At 42.9% G+C, this 13,970-nt stretch overlaps 1 protein-coding gene across 4 annotated transcripts in view; it reads right to left on the bottom strand.

The window, feature by feature from the left end:
* VCL (vinculin) overlaps positions 1-13,970 on the bottom strand; it is a 126,647-nt gene that overhangs the window by 13,349 nt on the left and 99,328 nt on the right. For all 4 annotated transcript variants that reach the window (XM_032256136.1, XM_032256135.1, XM_032256134.1 and 1 more), the window contains exons 11-17: positions 12,563-12,753; positions 11,156-11,355; positions 9,695-9,823; positions 5,655-5,804; positions 3,699-3,807; positions 2,268-2,570; positions 328-452 (exon numbers count right to left, since the gene is read on the bottom strand). In XM_032256136.1, the coding sequence (XP_032112027.1) occupies positions 328-452; positions 2,268-2,570; positions 3,699-3,807; positions 5,655-5,804; positions 9,695-9,823; positions 11,156-11,355; positions 12,563-12,753 (1,207 nt within the window). The remainder of the gene's footprint in view (positions 1-327; positions 453-2,267; positions 2,571-3,698; positions 3,808-5,654; positions 5,805-9,694; positions 9,824-11,155; positions 11,356-12,562; positions 12,754-13,970) is intronic.

Below are 13,970 nucleotides of genomic sequence, written 5' to 3'. Positions count from 1 at the left end.
TACTGCAAGCTGTGAAGATTATTTTACCACAATGCACTACCTCACCACTCATCACATCCACACTTACCAAAGCCAGCTCCTCTGTTCCAGCCACCCCCCATCAAAGCAGGCCACTACCACACACACCTATCAACCCATGCATATAAGCACTAGGTTATAATGCTACTGGATTTAGGAATGAACATCGAGATCTGCCTCCCACTAAGCTTCAAATGAAAGCTAAACGAAGCCACCTAGTGATGGTGGCTCTAAAACACAATCTACCTCTCTCTTGCTGCAATCTCAACACCTTCCTGCTCAGTTCTCCCTATCTCTGAATTTACTTACTCGGAGTTGTTCAAGGTCTGGTGGAGGAGGTGGGAAGTCAGGCTCCTGAGGTTGGAAGGCTTCTCTGACCTTGGCCACAGCTCCCAGGATCCGATATCCCGAGTCCAGGAAGCTCTTTTGCAGTCCTAAAAACAAGACACCCTCATTTTCAGCTGGGTGGGTCAGTGCCCCAAAGCACTGTCTGTGCAGCAGAAGAACTGGTTCCATGAACAAAAGCTGGATGTGAAGTTGCCAGCAAACATCATGGGCAGTGATTGAAGAGGGAGGGACGTAGGACAAGGCAGATGCCCTGAGGCCTACAGACTGTTGGAAGCATCACAGACTGGCTGTTCTTTTAGTGTTCAGGGTGCCTTCTTGGCTATACAACTAACAAGTACATAGGAGATCCCTGGGCGTGAACACTTTGGACTCAGGTGGCATCCATCGCCTGTCTTATGTTAAGGCAGTCAAGAGATAAGCCTGCCCAACTCAGAACATGGGAGATGTCAGTTTCAGATTGGACATACATTCCCTGGAGTACTTCTCACCTTTCTCTCTACTCCTTTGCTCTACTTGGCATTCAGTATGTTAACCCTTGCGCTGAGCTGCAGTACTCTATCCAGTTGCCTGGAATTCAGGAATCCACTCAAACTATTAGAAACTCCAATTAGGAAACCAACCATGTCCTAAATGATAATGGGTTGAGGATATTAGAGATGGATAGGGGAGTCCCTCCTTCCCACTCTTGCATTGACTTCATTCTACTCATAGATGAGACTGAAAACATTAGATGTTCAAAACAGGAGGGAATTCAGATGATTTCAACCAAAGGAGTGGCTCCAATTATGATCTGCTGTGATAGTACTGAAAATATGATCCAAATTCGCCTAAAGAAAACCCAGATTTTCTTTAAGTGTAGAGCCTAGGAGACCCACAGATCAACTTAAGCCCTCCAGATTTGACAGAAATTAAGAATGCTTTACAGAGAAAAAAAGCATTTTAAGAAAAGCATAAGAGAAGTTAACTCCAGTTACATGAACTAAATGGATGGTAAATTGGTTCTCATGCATCTTTTGACAATTTTCCAAAATAGTGACTGAATAGGGCGAGGGGCTATTTAGCCAGACCATATTAAGAAAGCACAGACTGGGTGCAGTGGGTCACGTCTGTAATCACAACATTTTGGAAGGCCAAGGTGGGTGGATCACCTGAGGTCTGGAGTTTGAGACAAGCCTGGCCAACATGGTAAAACCCCAACTCCACTAAAAATATAAAAAATTAGCCAGGTGTGGTGGCAGGTGCCTATAATCCCAGCTACTCAGGAGGCTGAGGCAGGAGAATCGCTGACCCTGCTGGGAGGTGGAGGTTGCAGTGAGCCAAGATTTTGCCATTGCACTCCAGCCGGGGCAACAAGAGAAACCAAGTGCCTTTAAAAAAAAAAAAAAAAAAAAAAAAAGGCGGCTGCAGTGGCTCACACCTATAATCCCAACACTTTGGGAGGCCAAGACGGGCGGATCACCTGAGGTCAGGAGTTCAAGACCAGCCTGACCAACATGGCAAAACCCTGTCTCTATTAAAACCACAAAAAATTATCCAGGCATTGTGGCACACACCTGTAATCCCAGCTACTCAGGAGGCTGAGGCAGGAGAATCACTGGAACCAGGAGGCGGAGGTTGCAGTGAGCTGAGATCACATCACTGCATACCAGCCTGGGTGACAGAGTGAAACTCCATCCCTTCCCCCTACCAAAAAAGCACAGAGAAGTTGGTCCAGAGAAACTAACAGACAACAAACCTGCTGATACTGCAGAGATTTGGATGGAAAAAGATTAATTTAGCATTCTTGAACTAAGTGTCTACAGTTTTTGCCCCCCAGGCTGTGTATGTGTACACATTCCTTCAATACTGTTCCTGAGTTAACCTCTCAGCAGAGGTGAGCTGTAGTACTATGCATTGCTTACCAGGGTCAGAAATGTTTCCAGCCACAGCCTTTGCATCCATCACCATCGGGGAGATGGTTTTGCTCAATTCATCAGAGGCGGCTTTCACAGCCTCACGGAACTTGGGATCCTCAGAATTCTCCACCTCCCTCTTAGCCACCAGCAGGATCCGGTTGGCCCGACGAGCAATGCTGGTTGCCCCAGCAACCAGCATCTGAGGCTGAATGTTGGCCATAGCTACCTTGCACTTGTCCAGGTCTTTTTTAATTGCTTCTTCTGAAGCATCCAACAGAGATTTGGTATCAATGGCTTCGTCCACCAGCCCTGTTAGGAAAACAGAAACGGAATTTAGTTTCAATTTAGAACAGAAACTCCAAAACACTGTTATCCACTCAGGTTTCTTATGAGAAAGTATAACATCGAGTATTCTCTTCTTCAGCTCAAAGCTCTTCCTACATAATCAAAAGCTTCCAGGTAAACACCACAATAAACAAACAAACAAAAAAAAGTGAGAACATAGCCCAGAAGCCTATCTGGACTTGCAGCATTTATACCCACCGTGGTTGCCAGCCTTCTTGTATCCACCCCAGACAACCAGAAATGCAACATCGGAAGGAAACAGGAAAGCGTCTGAAACCATCACTGCATCACCACCACATTATCTGTGAATATTTTCTCCCTGCTCATCTCACTCCCCAGCCATCTGTTGCTTGTTGGCAGCTTGTAGTGCCCAAGATGAGCCACACAGAGGCTTCCAGTAACCTAACAGCCTGTTTCTTATTCCTGTTACCTCTCTTCAGACACCTCAGGAATTCCACTTTCATCTTAGGCTGCCATGGACTCCAGTCACAGCAGGTTTTTCGGGGACGGCAAAAAGCCTACATTCCTCATTCCTTCCCTTCTCTCCTATCTCTCCTTTTACAGAGAATGAAGACGATTCATAGGTGCCACTTCAATTGCACACACACAGGTTTGCTGGTGGTTGGTTTCTCCTTTTTTAAAAAACTACGTAGTTGTTAAGTTGGAGGAAACTCTGAGACAGGTTGTATTAAATGGTAGCTATTGTGGTTCCTTGAAATGTGAACCCACTGAAAATGACAGGGACACTTACTGTATCCACAAACGCCGCCTCCCAGCCTCTGAAACCAAATTCGGGCTCAGACTGGACAAAGACACTATTCCAAGAGAAGATAGGAACGGTGACAATAAACATCACACCAGGAGGGCAGCATTAAAATAAAAGAGGCTCAAAGAGTCTCTCTTCTGACAAAGTTGCAAGGCTTGAATGAGAAGCCGCCACTGCTCAGCAGCCTTAATCAGGGCCAAATACACTGCCAAGCACATGACCGGCCCTTTATTCAATTACAGCCGAGTAATAGAACCAGTCCGCTCTAATTTCTCAGAACTCATTCCTCATGGATTAGACAACAAGAACTTTATAGAAAACCCTACCTGTCATTTTTTCAACATTATCAATCCACTGGTTCTTCATGGTCTCAAAATGTTCATAAGCAGCTTGATTTCCAGGGTTCCTAAGTAAGATGCGAGCAGCCGAGACCACCTGACAATGACAAAAGACCTTTAAATGCCAGAGCACCCTCATGCTCCAAATACAAAACTTCAGTCAAGCTTCCTCCTCTTTACCTACAGATGGCACTGTAAAGCTAGAAACTGGCAAGTCTCCTTTTAGGCTGAACATATTAGGTTTGGTCTCATAAATAGCTCCCCAAAATGGGCCCTTCACAGGAAGGTTTTACCATCACAGCCTGATTTTAAGAAGGTAATAAAGTGACAAAGTAAATCAGTGTCCACTTGATAACTTCAGAAGAACATACACAAAGCTGGCATATGTTTAAACACTTGATGTCAACTCTTCCATCTTAAAAAGCACCAAGAAAGATACCAAAAACTACTCAAAACTGACTTACGGATAATATAAAGAAAAAAATCCTCACCACAACCCCATGAGAGAGGCAGGACAGTTAATATCTCTACTTTACAGATGCAAAAACCAAGTCTCAGAAAATTTAAGTGACTTGCTCAAGAGGTCCTGGCCAGTCAGGTATAGCATTTGGGGAAAAAAGGATTAACATTTGCTAACTATCTGGTAAGATACAAGCTGTACACGCATATTCTTAATCCAAAAAAAGGCCATTAGGAAGGAGTTAGCTCCATTATACAGATGAAAAACTGAGCATCAAGAGCACAGAGGACTCAGCCGAGCACAGTGGCTCATGCCTATAATCCCAGCACTTTGGGAGGCTGAGGTGGGTAGATCACTTAAGGTCAGCAGTTCAAGACCAGCCTGGCCAACATGGTGATGCCCCATCTCTACTAAAAATACAAAAATTAGCCAGGAATGGTGTTGCACGCCTATAAACCTAGCTACTGGGGAGGCCAAGGCAGGAGAATCACTTGAACCTGGGAGGCAGAGGTTGCAGTAAACTGAGATCAAGCCACTGCACTCTCCAGCCTGGGCAACAGAGTGAGATTCTCTCTCAAAAAAAAAAGAAAAGAAAATCTATTACACAGTAGACTTTTAATAACTGTCCGCTTTGTTTTCTTTTACCAATCTTCTTTTGCTCCTAAACTTACTAGCCATGCCTTATATCCCAGCACTTTGGGAGGCCGAGGTTGGCAGATCACAAGGTCAGGAGTTCAAGACCAACCTGGCCAACATGGTAAAACCCCGTCTCTACTCAAAATACAAAAATTAGCCAGGCATGTTGGCAGGTGCCTGTAATCCCAGCTACTGGGGAGGCTAGGGCAGGAAAATTGCTTGAACCCAGAGGCAGAGGTTGCAATGGGCCAAGATAGCACCACTGCAACCCAGCCTGGGCAACAAGAGCAAAACTCCATTTTGGAAAAAAAAAAAAGGTTATCAAATATTCTCCTAGTTAGCATCTATGTGGCAAGGGGATTGCTTTACTAACTTTTTCTACTTTCAAAACTAATAAGTAGTCCTTATGGAAAAAAAATTCAAACGTTATGAAAATGTATAAAGACAGTGACAGGGTCTTACTCTGGCTGGAGTACAGTGGGGCAATTAAAGCTCACTGCAGCCTCAAGCTTCTGGGCTCAAGTAATCCTCCCACCTCAGCCTCACAAGTAGCTGGGTTCACAGGCATGCACCACCACACCCAGCTAATTTTTTTTTTTTTTTGGAGAGTCAGGGACCTACTATGTTGCCCAGGCTGGTCTCAAACTCCAGGACTCATGCAATCCTCTCACCTCACCCCCGCAAAGTGCTGCGATTATAGGTGTTAGCCACCATGCCCAGCCCTTATGTGTTTTTTATGCCATCTTACAGTAAGTAAACAAAAAATGTATAGAGATTGTTCTGCAATTAACTTTCTTTACTGAACACTATATGATGAGTAGTGATATGAGGAGTGAGCAAAACCCAACCTGGGGTGTGAGTTCTCGGGCCGTCTTCACTGAGGCCTGAATGCCTTCCACTGTTGATTTATTAGCAGTACCAACCGCAGCTGCCTTCTCGGCCGTGGCACCAAGCTTTCCTGAATGGTTTTCAAAGTTAGCTGCTCTCTCATCAAATACCTTGAGGAAAAAACAATGACATTACAAACATTTATTTCAATAAAATGGGTCAGGCAGCCTAAGAAAAAGTCTCTTCCTTTAAGCAGAGGCAGCAACTGCTCAAAGACTTTACAGATGACATCAAACCCTAGTTAATAAAACAACAAACTCCAAATCCTGGCCTTGATAGATCTCCCGAGACGTTTGGCCATCACCATCATGTGCAAATGAACACATGCACACACGAACACGCACACCCTTAATTTTCAGCTCAACCAGTGCTTACCAGGTACAAGCAGGAGCATTATATACTCTGCAGTAATTCACTGAATGTGAAGACTAAACAACCTCCATTTTCAAAAGCTTATCTTCTAGTTTGAAGAAGACAGTCAAACGCACTCCAGGCTCTATTGTAGGTGGCTGGGTACATTAAAAGCCCAGAACATCCACACAATCCTAAACTGAGCTCCAGCCTCCCCAGAGCAGCATCCTCCATATATCCCATTACCATTAATGTAAAAACTCTGCCCTTGACCTCCAAGGGAAAAAAGGTAGCTGGTGCTCACACTCAGGCCTTAGGGCAAGGATGACTGACTTTTATTAACTCCAAATGTAAAACCATCTACTTAATTGTTCATTCAGCTCTCAAATTTTTAAAAAGTTAATGTTTCCCTCAACATGGACACTGTGCAAGGTTGCATACTATGAAGGGGACTATTTAACTTACTTAAGTAGCAAGAGATCTTTGGTCATTTGTTAGAATAACATTATTAAAACTGATTCTTGCAAAAGCTTATCTTCTTCAAACTAGAAGATAATCTTTTGAGACTGGGGGTTATTTAGTCTTCACATTCAGTGAATTACTTACTGCATTATTAGAACTAATGCTTCCCAACAGCACTGGGTCAGGTTTATACACTACACGAATGTGTCTGGAGCTGCCTGGTGGAATGCATCCTCTTTTTTGTCTCCTCCTGCCTAACTTGGAGACCAGTTCTGGCTCTAGACAATCTCTAAAGGTCACATGGTTCAATAGCAAGTTCTCATTATCATTGCCAGTGTTCTGTGTCTATCCTCTCAAGTCTCTTCCCCACGCCGGCCTCTCGTTTAGATTTAGCTACTTGGATTCTTGCCATTTAATGCCCAGAACCTCTGCCTAAAATCCCAGATCTCCTAGTCTCCTTCCCCTGGCCTCAGTTCTTTTACCTTAGCTGGTCTCCCACACTCTGGATCTCCTGGGTTTCTACCTACCTAATATCCTTGGTTGACTATCTCAATGCCAGACCATGATTACTGCTCCTTCTGATTTAACTAACTGCTTAACTTGCTTTTCTTGTCACTCAACCAAAATTTACTGAGCACCTACTCTGTGCCAGACCCTGAGCCAGATGCTGATGATACAAAAATGAGTGAGACACAATATCCTTATCTCAAGGAACTCACAGTCCAGTGAGAAAAAAACACAAAAACAGATTTACAACACAGTGTGCTATGTACAATAATAGAGATAAGCACTGATATTATAGGAGCAAAAGAAAAGGCACTTAACCTATGTAGGAAGCAAAGGATAATAGGATGAAGGATAAATAGGAATTCACCAAAAAAGAAAGGGAAGATAATTAGACAGAAAAAACAAAGACATGGGAAGGACAGGCTATGCAGGAAGCCACAAGCAACTAGGTATGGCTAGGGCCAGAAATGAGAGGGAGGGGTTTGTAGGAAATAGGTATAGGAAGTGTCAGAGCTAGATCACAGAGCTCTAGCCTTATCTTCTGTGAAAGGGCAGGCCCCACTGAAGGGTTTAAGCAGGTGAATGTCAGAGTCAGGTTGTATTTTTATTTTATTGATGGCCTAGTGAAAGTCATAGAAGACCAGTTAGAGCTATGCAGTCATATAGGTAGCGGGGGACTAGGAACAGAATTCAAGCTGTGGCAATATGAACAGAAAATGAAGTGAGATTACATGAGTATATCTTAGTTGTTTATTTGTATGAATGGGTCAGGGAGGGGAAAAGTCAATGACAACTCACCAACTTCGAAGACAGAACAGAAGGACAACATATGCTGAGGTAACTAGGAAGCCTCTAGGTGGAGAGGCCCACCTAGATGTATCTACTAGTCTGAAAGAAAAGTCTGGAATGAAAAAAATAGCAAATCATCTCAGTCTAAGGGAACAATGAGCTGAACTGCCTAGTAACCCAGGTTACAGAAAGAAAATTGGGGTCATCAGCACATAATAACAAAAACCTCCACCTATCAGTTCTACATTGTCTTGGGTACCTGACCCCAACCCCTTCTCCTTTGCTGTCAATACTATAAAGGCTGGAAAACCAAATACTTGCTTTTCTAATCTCCTTTGCAGCTAGGGTGGCCATGAGACAGAGTTCAAACCAATGAGACATAGCAAAGCTCTCCTGGACAGTTTCTAGAAAAGCCTCTATTTTCACTCATTCAACACCAACAATGTAACAGGCACTGTTCCAGGAAGTAGGAATAAGGCAATGACAGAATAAAGTCCCTACCTGCATTGAGCTTTCATGGTAATGGGAAGGAAACAGACAACTCAAAAATGAAAAATGGGTAAATACATTAAATGTTTATAAATGCTAGTCGGGCATGATGGCTCACGCCTTTAATTCCAGCACTTTGGGAGGCCAAGTCGGGCAGATCATCTGAGGTCAGGAGTTCAAGACCAGCCTGACCATCATGGAGAAACCCCGTCTCTTGTGGTGGCACATGCCTGTAATCCCAGCTACTCGAGAGACTGAGGCAGGAGAATCACTTGAACCCAGGAGATAGAGGTTGTGGTGAGCCGAGATTGCACCATTGCACTCCAGACTGGGCAACAAGAGTGAAACTCCATCTAGAAAAAAAAAGTTGATAAACGCTAAGGAAAAAAAAGTTGATAAATGCTAAGGATATGGAGATTAAGAAATCCATGGGGATAGTAGTTGGGGTGGGGTTGTTAAATTAGTGGTCGCCCAAAAGTGGCATTTCAGTAGAAAGCTGAAGAAAGAAAGGGACTAATAGATATAGTTATCTGGAGAAGATTGAAAGAAACAGGTGCAAAGGCTCCAAGGTTAGAACATATAAACACACACTAGGAATACAATTCAAGGAGCTACATATAGATGTAGCTAGAAGAGCATGAGGGGGAAGAGTGGCACCACACAAGGGCAAAGAAATGGACAGGGACCAGATCCAGTGGTATGCCAAAACCACTTGTAAGCCAGCTCACAGGAGCCAAACATGTCCATCTCTTCCCAATTCTGCTTTCAGTGACTTCATGTTGAAACAGCCACTATGGAGTATTTACATGATGGAAATCAACAAACGTTACAAACCAGAGTTTTTTGTTTTCCTGGAGAGTTGGCTTACCAGCATATCACTGGCAATTCTGTTTATTGTTAGCACTCTGGCTTCACTCTGGGACAGAGAGGAGTTTGAGTATAAGAATGACATCAATCGATTTAAAAAGATCATCCTGACTCAAAAGGCACAGTAGTGACTGAAGTACCCCCATTCTTCATTTCTTCCTGCCTTTAACATGATGCCATCCCACACCCTGCCAAAATGACCTAGAAAAGCATAGAAATGCCAGCTTTCATGATATTTAGCTGCTGAACCAATGCCAAAGCTACCTACTTCCATGTTTCTTGGTTTGTGGTGAAAATAAACCCAGTTGTTTTCATCTCTGATGGTCAGGTCTTCTATTGCTCACAACTAAAGATATTTAATTGATATACGTGGAGACTAAAATAAGAGGTGACAGGGTTTTCCCTGTTCTACTCTTCTACCCTTCATCTACTTTTCCCAGCCACTGATCCTGATGTCTACTGTAATCACATATTTCACCTTTACATATACCTATAGTGCAAGCCAACAGAAAAATGGAAGACCTCATTTACCCACCTCTTCCCTATTGGGTGCATCAGGAGGGGCTGTGGCTGCCACTGCCAACAGCTTGATGGGAGTTGTGGTATCGCTGAACACATCTGACACTTCCTGAGTCATAGCCTCCTGCATCCGAGCTTTTAGATCCTTAAAAACATTATTTACATATGAAAATTTCCAGATATCTCCCCAAAGCATAACTACTAATGCCCTTACATACTTCACTTACATATTCATTCATCCATTCAGTCTTTCATTCAATAAATATTTATTGTTAACTGTGTACAAAGCCCTGAGCTAGCACAGAACAGTTGTAATTTATGAATCCTGCCCTCTAAGACATTAGTGGTCTAGTAGAAGAAGTAAGACATGACCCACATGTCCCTAAGGACTGTTTCACTCAATCAAGGAATCCTACTTCCTTTCTTGGTGGCCTCTATGAAATGATACTGAGAATTATGAGATTGAGCCCAAAGAAGGCCCAGAGATGAGCTAGAGTTCCACAACATTGCCAGTGCTGGTGCGGCCTGATAAAGATCACAGTAACTCTAAGGATTGTTTTGTGAATATAGTGCCAAATTTCTAACCAATTTATTGTCTTAAGAGGAAATAAATCAAGAAAAGGAATTTTTTTCACCAGATTTTTTTAGTTATGTTTTCTAGAAAAACTCAATAACAAATATATGTATCAATTTCTCAATGAGGGTCTAAATAAGAGTATTCTTAGAAGCCATGAAAAAGCTCTTTTTCATAGTTATCACATTTAGTCCAATTTAAGTTTTCTGGATTTATACAAAGAAGTCTCCATCACCCTCACTGTTTCCCAAGGTGGGTGGTATAGATTGGCTGGTGGTACCTGAGATAATTTTAGGTGTTACATGAGCAAATGTTTTTATTTTAATAATTATCCATTTCTTTTAAAGGATAATAGAAAAAATACAACCCAAGATTTCAGGATTGTTACAAAGTTTTCTTTTACTTTTTAATTTATTTATTTGAAATGGAGTCTGGCTCTGTCACCCAGGCTGGAGTGCAGTGGCGTGATCTTGGCTCACTGCAACCTCTGCCTCCCAGGTTCGAGTGATTCTCCCACCTCAGCCTCCCAGGTAGCTGGGATTAGAGGTGTGCGCCACCATGCCCAGCCCACAGAATTTTCTTTGAAATAAATTTAAGTTTTAAAAAGGAGTCCATTTTAAGAAAAATATTGGCTAAATAAAAGGACAGATGATATGTGGATAGAGCAAAAATCACAAAAGGGCTCTTGACTGAGTAGAATTTGGAAAACGCAAATGTAGTTGCTACTATATACCAGCAAGCTCTTTCCTAATAAGCTCTAGATTTCCTTATATCCTTGGTCACTCTCTTTTCACTTTCCCTAGACCCCAGAAATTATGTATTTTTCAAAACTGTCTCTTCCTTCCCTTGTCTTTCAAAAATAAGAAGCGTAAAAAGTAAAGTGAGACATGCTCCTGACTTCACCTTTAAGGAGTCTTGGAGCTGAGATGCAAGTGCTCGCGCCTGAGGACTCTCCCCTTCCCCTCTGGCAGCCAGGTCAGCCAGTTGGGCTGTCAGCTGGTCCACTCGGTCACACTTGGCGAGAAGATCCTGCCGATAAGGCCCCATCATGACATTAGCCAGACGATGCCCTTCGGCCACAAGCCCCCGGATGGCAGCCTGACCTGGACCAAGAGAAAAACAATGAAACTTATATAGACACAGAGGAGACAATTGCAGTGCCATTCTGTGTGGCATCTTGCTCTATCACCCAGGCTGGAGTGCAGTGGCACAACAGCTCACTGCAGCCTCGATCTCCAGGCTCAAGCAGTCCCTACCACCACAGCCTGTCAAGTAGCTGGAACTACAAGTGTACACCACCACACCTGGTTAATTGGGGTTTTTTGGGGGTTTTTTTTGTTTGTTTTTTAGAGAGATGAGGTCTCACTATGTTGCCTACGCTGGTCTCGAACCCCTGAGCTCAGGCAATCCACCCACATCAGACTCCCCAAAGTGCTGAGATTATAGGCATGAGCCACAACACCCAGCCAATTATTTTTATTTAACACTTTAATTCTTTTTATTTCACTATCTTTTAAAATCATGATCTAAAATTATGTAATATTTTATCATATTAACCATAATTATTTTACCATTCAGTTATTATTAAACATGTATACTGTATACATATATTCCTGTATGCAACTTCTTAGATCTCTAATTATTTCTTAGAAAAAGAAATCCCTTAATTTCCTGAATCAATAGGTATGAACTTGGTTTAAGCTCTTGACATCTAATACCAAATTTAGAAAGTTTGTCCTAATTTATTTCTCTAGTAAATTATACATGTACCCAATTCTCCAACTCCTCACAACACTGAGTATAACTAACAACTAACTTAGAATTTTGTCTTTTCTTTTTTTAAAGAGACATATCTCTCTCTGTCACTGAGGTTAGAATACAGTGGTATGATCACAGCTCACTACAGCCTGGAACTCCTGGCCTCAAGCGATCCTCCCACTTCAGCCTCCCAAGTAGCTAGGAAGGTGTGACTACAGGTGAGCATCACTATGCCCAGCTAATTCTTTATTTTTGTAGAGAAAAGGCTTGCTATGTTGCAGGCTGGTCTCAAACTCCTGGGCAAAAGTGATCCTCCCACCTTAGCCTCCCAAAGCACTGGGATTACAAATAGAAGCCACCATTCCTGGCCCACTTCTTGATTACATCACAGGAATTTTATTGGCTGCATTTGGAAATGGAATCACAGTTATTTATCAGTGGCTAAAGAATCCTTTCTGTACCTAATTACAGATGTTACAGAACCCCTATCAACAACTTGCTTATTTGCACTGAGACCAATTTAATGAGGGTTAAGTGTACTGCTGCCCTTACCGACTCCGCGGTCATCCACTGTGGGATTATCAATCCACCGCTGTGCTTGCTCAATCTTGCCCTCAAGGTGCACAGCTGCTTTGGCAGGTCTGCTGTTGGCCACAGCCCGGTTGGTTTTGGTCTGCAGGTTCTGCAGGGCCGTGGCTACCTGCTTGGCCAAGGCTCGAGCCTCTGGGGAATCTCCTTTCCCTCTGCAGAGAAAAAGCCATCCTGTCACATAAACACTATTTACATTGAGATCACTTAGCCGATAATAACAAATGCTAATGAGAGGACAAATTGCTCATGATTGCTATTTATAATTTGGTTTGAAAGGAGTGCTTTATTTATTTGGGCCTTACATGAGAAATTAATAGTTTACATTCAAATTATTTTGTCCTAGTTAAGACATTAAATATGAGTTTGCATCAGTAAAACTCGAATCAATCATTTGGTTAGCTGAGCTCAATCAATCATCACTAAGTTAACTGTACCCTCTGCCTGCCACCTCTGATAACACTAGTTTCCTCTGGAACTGGGTGGGCCCAGGCAGCCATGTTTGTTATAGGAGTGGATGAAGTAGTTATAGTTGAACTAGTAGTAGTACTATCTTTTGAGTCCTAATTCTACCAGGTACCACTGAAAGCAATTTTTTATTGTTTGTTTTTTGTTTTGAGATGGGGTTTTGCTCCATCACCCCGCTGGAATGCAGTGGTGTGATCATGGCTCACTGCAGGCTTGACCTCCCAAGGCTCACTGCAGCAATCCTCCTGCCTCAGCCTTCCAGGTAGCTGGGACTACAGACATGTGCCAGCACACCTGGCTGATTTTTTAAAAATATTTTGTAAAGATAGGAAACATTCTCCCTATGTTTCCGAAGCTGGTCTTAAACTCCTGGGTTCAAGTGATCCCACCATCTGGGCCTCCCAAAGTCCTATGCTGGGATTATAGGCATGACCTACCACACCTGACTGTAAGCACTTGTCTTATATTATTTAATCCTTACAACAACCCTATAATGTAAATAACAGTATTATCCTCATTATTAAAGAAATAAAAAGGATGTATGAGGTTGGATAACTTGCCCATTGTCCCATTACTTACTTTGATAAAGTCAGATTCAAACCTAGCACTGTGACTTCAGAGTCTTCACTCCTATTTTTTTTTTTTTTTTTTTTTTTGAGATGGAGTCTCGCTGTATCACTGAGGCTGGAGTGCAGTGGCATGATCTCTGCTCACCGCAACCTCCGACTCTCAGGTTCAAGCAATTCTCCTGCCTCAGCTTCCAAGTAGATAGGATTACAGGCCCCTGCCACCACATCCAGCTAATTTTTGTATTTTTAGTAGAAACAGGATTTCACCATGTTGGCCAGGCTGGGCTCTAACTCCTGACCTCAGGTGATCCACCCGCCTCAGCCTTCCCAAGTGC

The sequence above is a fragment of the Sapajus apella genome, unplaced genomic scaffold (assembly GCF_009761245.1).
Source record: "Sapajus apella isolate SASKATOON/1434 unplaced genomic scaffold, GSC_monkey_1.0 scaffold94, whole genome shotgun sequence".
NCBI lineage: Eukaryota > Metazoa > Chordata > Mammalia > Primates > Cebidae > Sapajus > Sapajus apella.
Note: the sequence above shows the minus strand (reverse complement) of the source record. Positions and strands in the feature narration are given on the sequence as shown.